Source organism: Sinocyclocheilus grahami, unplaced genomic scaffold (assembly GCF_001515645.1).
Source record: "Sinocyclocheilus grahami isolate Dianchi unplaced genomic scaffold, SAMN03320097.WGS_v1.1 scaffold1648.1, whole genome shotgun sequence".
Lineage (NCBI taxonomy): Eukaryota > Metazoa > Chordata > Actinopteri > Cypriniformes > Cyprinidae > Sinocyclocheilus > Sinocyclocheilus grahami.
Window position 1 is genome coordinate 442,182 of NW_015506827.1, and position 6,228 is coordinate 448,409.

The following is a 6,228-nucleotide window of genomic DNA, read 5'->3' on the forward strand; positions in this document are numbered from 1 at the left end:
TTATTCGTCGTGTCTATCTGTCTCTAAGCGCGCATACAGTCTTGAGTTTCTGCTCGATGTTAGCAGAACCACATTTTTAGAGTTAAACTCTGCGCATGCCGAAGAGCTGCGGGATCTCGGTCTGCTCCGGAGGCCCACACCATCACCGACCCCCACTACTGCATCTCGCCCACAGCGGAGGCGCCACAAGCGGCGTGAGAGGAAGCAGAAGAGGGGTAAGCGCGGCGGTATCTGGGCTAGTCTAGCTGCTAACCCACACAAGCCAGCTATCCCCACCATCGTAATGGCTGACGTACGCTCTTTGGACAATAAACTGGACTACATCCGACTACTACGCTCAACTCAGAGGACTGTAAGAGACTGTTGTGTCTTTGTGTTCACGGAAACATGGCTCAACAACAGCGTCCCGGACTGGCTATTCATCTCGATCAGCTGACATGCTATCGAGCGGACAGAGCTCGCGTTGAGGGAGGTAAGACCCTAGGTGGAGGGCTTTGTGTTTACATCAATAATGCGTGGTGCCGCGATGCTGTTGGGGTCTGCAAACACTGCTCACCCCTGGTGGAGTTTATGATTATTAAGTGCCGGCCGTTCTATCTACCGAGGGAATATACAGCCATACTGCTGGATCAAGTTTGCGGATGACACGACTGTAGTGGGTCTCATTAGCAACAGAGATGAGACAAACTACAGGAGCGAGGTGAGCCGCCTGGCCGGGTGGTGCAGTGACAACAATCTCTCTCTGAATGTGGAGAAGACGAAGGAGATTGTTGTTGACTTCAGGAGAGTGCGCACTCAGCATGCTCCTCTGACCGTCAATGGTGTGACTGTGGAGAGGGTGAGCAGCACCAAGTTCCTGGGTGTGCACATCACAGAGGATCTCTCCTGGACTGACAACACCGCAGCACTGGCCAAGAAAGCACAGCAGCGTCTCTACTTCCGCAAACTAAGAAGAGCCAGAGCCCCGGCCTCCATCATGTGCACCTTCTACAGAGGCACCATCGAGAGCATCCTGACCAGCTGCATCACTGTGTGGTATGGCGCCTGCAACGCGTCCTGCCGCAAGACACTTCAGCGCATAGTGAGAGCAGCTGAGAAGATCATTGGTGCCTCTCTTCCCTCCCTCCAGGACATTTACAACACCCGTCTCACCCGCAAAACCCTCTGCATTGTAGGTGATCCCACCCACCCGACACACAGCTTCTTCAGTCTGCTGCCATCAGGGAGGAGACTGCGGAGTCTCCAGGCCAGGACCAGCAGACTGAAGGACAGCTTCATCCATCAGGCTGTCAGGAAGCTGAACTCCCTCCCGACCTTGCCCCCCCTCCCCTCTTTTGCCCCACGCACCTTTAATCAGTCTGAATAAGTTCTTTTGCACTACAATCATTAAAATCTGCACCGTTGTTTACTTCACTGGTTTGCACCCTATCTGCCATGCGCCTTGTGCTGCTTTATATATTTTTTTACATTTTACCTTATTTGTATAATTGTATAGTTGTATTTTATATTTAAATCTGTATTTATGTTCTACTGTTAGTGTTATCTGTATGCACCAAGGGTCTGAGAGTAACGCAATTTCAGTTCTCTGTGTGTATGTGCTGTACATGTGGAAGAATTGACAATAAAGCAGACTTGACTTGAAATGTGTTTTATTATTATTATCACTATTAATATCACTATTAATAAGGATTTTATGATCTCTGTATAATATCAGTCTTTAAATACAATATATTTAAAGGGCACCTGAAGTATACTTGAAATAGTTCCACTTTAGCACAATCAAATATACTTCAGTATGTCTTTAGTTGGACCTCAGCACCACTTACACATAATTAACATGCATTAAACACAAAATTAGTTGTTCCAATGTAGCAGAATTGAAGTATACCAGTTTATCAAAAGTACAATTGCAGGGTATTTTTATTTAACACATAAATATGTAAAAGTATTTGTAGTATTCATAGCACAAAATAAATGTATTTAATTTCATTTATACATTTTAGTATATTTTTTTCACTAGGGTACCATTTGATTTGGTAAATCTTTTGCCAGTCTTCATTTTATTTCAGAAACAGGAGTAGAGGCAACTGAAAAAAATTTGTTAGTTAGACAGTTCACAACTGACTTTTTGACCCCACTGTATCTAGAAACACATATGCACAAATTAAAATATATTTTGTAAGCATCCTCGATTTAAAATGTTTTGTAATGCTTTTTAATGTCTTACCTCCTTCTTCTAGGCTGTGTTTGATATTATTTACAGTATTAATAAAGAAAGTCATTTTGACCAAAAGGTGACATTCAGTGCATCTGTTACCAGGTATGGTGTTAATCTGTGTCTATCAAATGAATTATATCAGCATGAAAAGTAGCACTAACCAAAATGTTCTGTCATTTCCAGTGGCAATAAGAATCACTCTGAAAACAGTGAACTGTTGAAAAAGAGAAACATCAGTGTAAAACATGCTATATATTTTGCCTTGTTGAGGTCAGTGCTTCTGTTTGCTGTAGTATGATTACAATTATGATTTCTGGACCTTTTGAAATTTTGCTTTTCTCACTGGATGTTTCTCCTAAAGACATACAGATTCCAGCATTTACATCAATTTCACCAGTGGGAAGAATAATCTTGAAAAACCAGTTAAACAGAAATTGGAGGTAAAGGTGCTTCTGAATTCTGTGTTCCATTATTTCATCTCACATGTACTGAAATAAAATCAGTTGTTGGTATCAATCAGTTTCCTTCTGTTTACGTCTCTAAGGTGAAGAATGAGTTTAGAGAGCTAAATTTAACAGTTTTCATTAGAGTACCTGTAAAACTGGGAGCTGAAAACATCTGGACTAATACAAAATTACAGGTAAAAGTGTGTGCAAATCAAATAAATCAAGGAGAAACAAACAAGAACCAAAGGACTTTATTGTCTATATGGTGCCATTATTGAAGTCCATATGACATTTGCAGTCGAAATTTGCACATTTAATACTTAAATTGTCTGTCATGCAAATAATTTCCTTCTTGTTCCATGGAAGAAAGTAAGCCTAGTGAGTTTGGAATGACATGTTGGCAAGAATATTTTTGGGTGAACTGACATTTTAAGTGTTACAAAAATATTTTACTTTGTAAAAGATTCCAGATTGCTTCAGGGAAAGAGACGAGCAGCCCACCTCCACGAATTTTCGAAAAGTACTCAAAACGAAAAATGTCTTGGTGAGTTACATTTGTTTTAATTGAATTGGAAATTAATTTTGAATGAACTGATTTAACTGTAAAATTTTGTCGTAAAAAAATTCTGTCAGAATTGCTCTGTGGCGGTGTGTGCAGTCTTCAGGTGTGAAGTAAATCTAATGAGAAATGAAAGGAAGTTCTATAATATCTCCAGCAATGTGAGCTCTGGATGGATTGAGCAGGTATCTGAAGTTACAGAGCCTGAAATCTTTATTAGATGAGAGATTTCTGCCATTCTAATATACACATTTATTTTCATAGATTGGGATGAGGTCTGCATCTTTTCAGTTGGTCAGTATAGCATCTCTGGATTATGATGAGGACAAATATATCTACTTCTCCGATTCCCTCAGTTCTGTGCCAGTTTGCGAGGTAATGCGTATAATTCACTTAAGCTAATATCATAATTCTCCAGCTTTTAGTGACATTACTTTAACCCTCTGGGGTCTGAGGGTGTTTTGGGCCCTGGAGAAGTTTTGATATGTCCTGACATTTGTGCTTTTATACTATCTATGCATCAGAATTTGTGAGATTTTGCTTCTAATAGTATGAAATCTTTATTGTGCTGGTGCCTGTGAAGGTAAGCACTCAGGTGGAGGTCTTTGAGGAACCCAGCATCCTAAAGGAGGTCACTGGAGGAGTTATTGGAGGACTGCTGATCATCTCACTCATCACAGCTGCCCTCTATAAGGTGCAATATGCCAACCTTTTCATGATTCTCTAATAGTGTTAATTTAATTTATAATGTTTCATTTTCATTTTCTTTATAGTCTGGCTTTTTCAAAAGAAAGGCCAAGCAACAGAGGAAGGATCTATCACAAGAAGCTGATGAAGTGGAAAATCTAAATTAAAATGAATGCAGAATTGATTAATTACTTTTATTATTATATTATTTATCAATAAATTAGGTTATCGATATGAACATGTAGAGTAGCCAACAAAAAAACTGCTCCAGTAATGAGCAGCTGCATGACGTGGGGGAAAGAAAACTAAGAAAAAATAAAATGTTGAACTCTGAAATAATTTACATCTGCTGATCATACAATTATCTACTTTTCAGAAATTCGGTCTACTGTGCCGTGATTTATTATTTTTTTCTTTAGAGACATGTTGCATTAATTATTACCAGTAAGTTCATATGTGCTTTGATTAACATTATATTATTATATTCTAATATTTTATTTAAATGGTTACTGTGAATATATTTGGAGAAAATCTCCATGATAGTCGCTAGGGCTACATGATTTGCTTTTGATTTTTAGGTGATATTCCTTGTTAAAAGTGAATTATAAACAGTGCTCACGGTAAAAAAAAAAAAATACTCATAGGTAGTTTTTTATGCAGTTTATTTTATTATCAAAGCCAATGTGATAATAAAACTTGAGGCTAAAAGCTGTGATATGAATGTTGTCCCCTAGACAGAGCCACAGGATAAGGAATATGCCTATTTGAAGCTTTATAAAAATCTATTTCCATACTCTTGAACAGAAATAAATGCATATAACACTTTCATTTAACTATGATGTACTGACAGTATTTTATATAATCAGTGTACATTGAAATATGTGAATTGCTTATCCCAAAGATTTTCCAATTGTTTATGTTTTTTAAAATGCTGTCTTACAGTTTTTCTCGAATACTAGCACAGAATTCATGAATCAATTCACCCTTTTCTCACTCAAACAAAAACAACGGCAAAACTCTATGCACCAGTTTGCACCAATGCAAGTCAGTTTGCACCGGTTTACATACACTTTACAAAACTTGGCAAAAATGGCAAATAGCGAATTATACTTGTTTTTTCTCCATTCTGTCACCGATGGAGTTTTGGTTCCTTGCCGCTGTCGCCTCTGGTTTGCTTCAATTATTGGCCTTCAAAATGCACACCCTTCACATTGGGACACAGCTGCGGTCTTTGCACTTGAGCACTTGACTACTTATATGATGTATTTCCTGTATTTGGTCGAAGTGTTCAAGTGAGCAGGAAGACCAAAATTGTGTGTAGAACTTTTCATTACCTGATAGGACACAATTATAGTGTTGTAAAATTCAAGTGTTTACAGAGCTTTATTTATATTTTCAATACTCAATATTTCAATATTTTAAAATCAGCTTCTAAATGTCTTTTCAGTAATCCCTATAACAGATGACAATTTAATTTTGTGTTGCTTCTAATTAAGTGATAAAAAGCAGTTGCAAATGTTAAACAAAATAAATATAACCACTTCTCATTTGCACCAATAAAAAGTGCAACTCTTTGTTTTATTACCAAATTATATGTAATATCGAATTATTATTAATATTTAGCATACATTGGAAAGGTTTCCATGACCTCTCGCAAGATCTCGGCAAAAAGTCTCACGATTTATTTCCAGAACAGGATGCATGATGTGATACACTAAGCCTCAAATACCGCTCCAGATTTAGGGTGCTTCTCAATATCCTTCCTCGTTTCCTTGTTCCTTCATCCTATGACCCAGAAACTGATCGAGCTCAGCCATCTTGAAGGACATCTCAATTCTCTAATTGCACCGTGAGGAGGCGAGGATCGAGGAGTGAGTATCCTCTCCACAGGTGTATCCTTTGCGGAAGTGATTTTCATCGAAAAACCTGACGCACGTATAAATTCTCCTCCCCCTGCACATCTGTTGTAATAATATTAATTTATATTTTACCTTTGCAGTTTAAATAAGCCATACATGTCATATAACTCAAACAGGGCATCTTGCTTTATTAATATTTATTATGAATGTCTTAAATAACAAACTTTAACAACATAAGGGCAGATCCCTTTAACGCAGCTGATAACGCTTTGAAGTGGCGCTAAAGGGAGCAAGGATATATAATTTCACTTGATTCAACTCCATCTTTGCATCCTTCCCTCGCATCCTGAAGGGGTGGAGCTAAGACGCAAGGAAAGGAAGTGAGGAAAGGTGTGTGCGTTAAGGGCATTGCACTTTGCTGTTTTTAAGACCTGGGACAGTCTTGCACACTTACTTCCT

General features: G+C 38.4%; 1 protein-coding gene across 1 annotated transcript in view; it reads left to right on the top strand.

Annotated features, from left to right (window-relative positions):
- Positions 1–4,077, top strand: part of LOC107571762 (integrin alpha-X-like) — a 34,165-nt gene extending 30,088 nt beyond the window's left edge. The window contains exons 22-30 of the mRNA XM_016258123.1: positions 2,241–2,320; positions 2,402–2,488; positions 2,580–2,658; positions 2,763–2,858; positions 3,128–3,208; positions 3,298–3,408; positions 3,488–3,598; positions 3,807–3,917; positions 3,997–4,077. Of these exons, the coding sequence (XP_016113609.1) occupies positions 2,241–2,320; positions 2,402–2,488; positions 2,580–2,658; positions 2,763–2,858; positions 3,128–3,208; positions 3,298–3,408; positions 3,488–3,598; positions 3,807–3,917; positions 3,997–4,077 (837 nt within the window). The remainder of the gene's footprint in view (positions 1–2,240; positions 2,321–2,401; positions 2,489–2,579; positions 2,659–2,762; positions 2,859–3,127; positions 3,209–3,297; positions 3,409–3,487; positions 3,599–3,806; positions 3,918–3,996) is intronic.
- Positions 4,078–6,228: the final 2,151 nt, after the last annotated feature.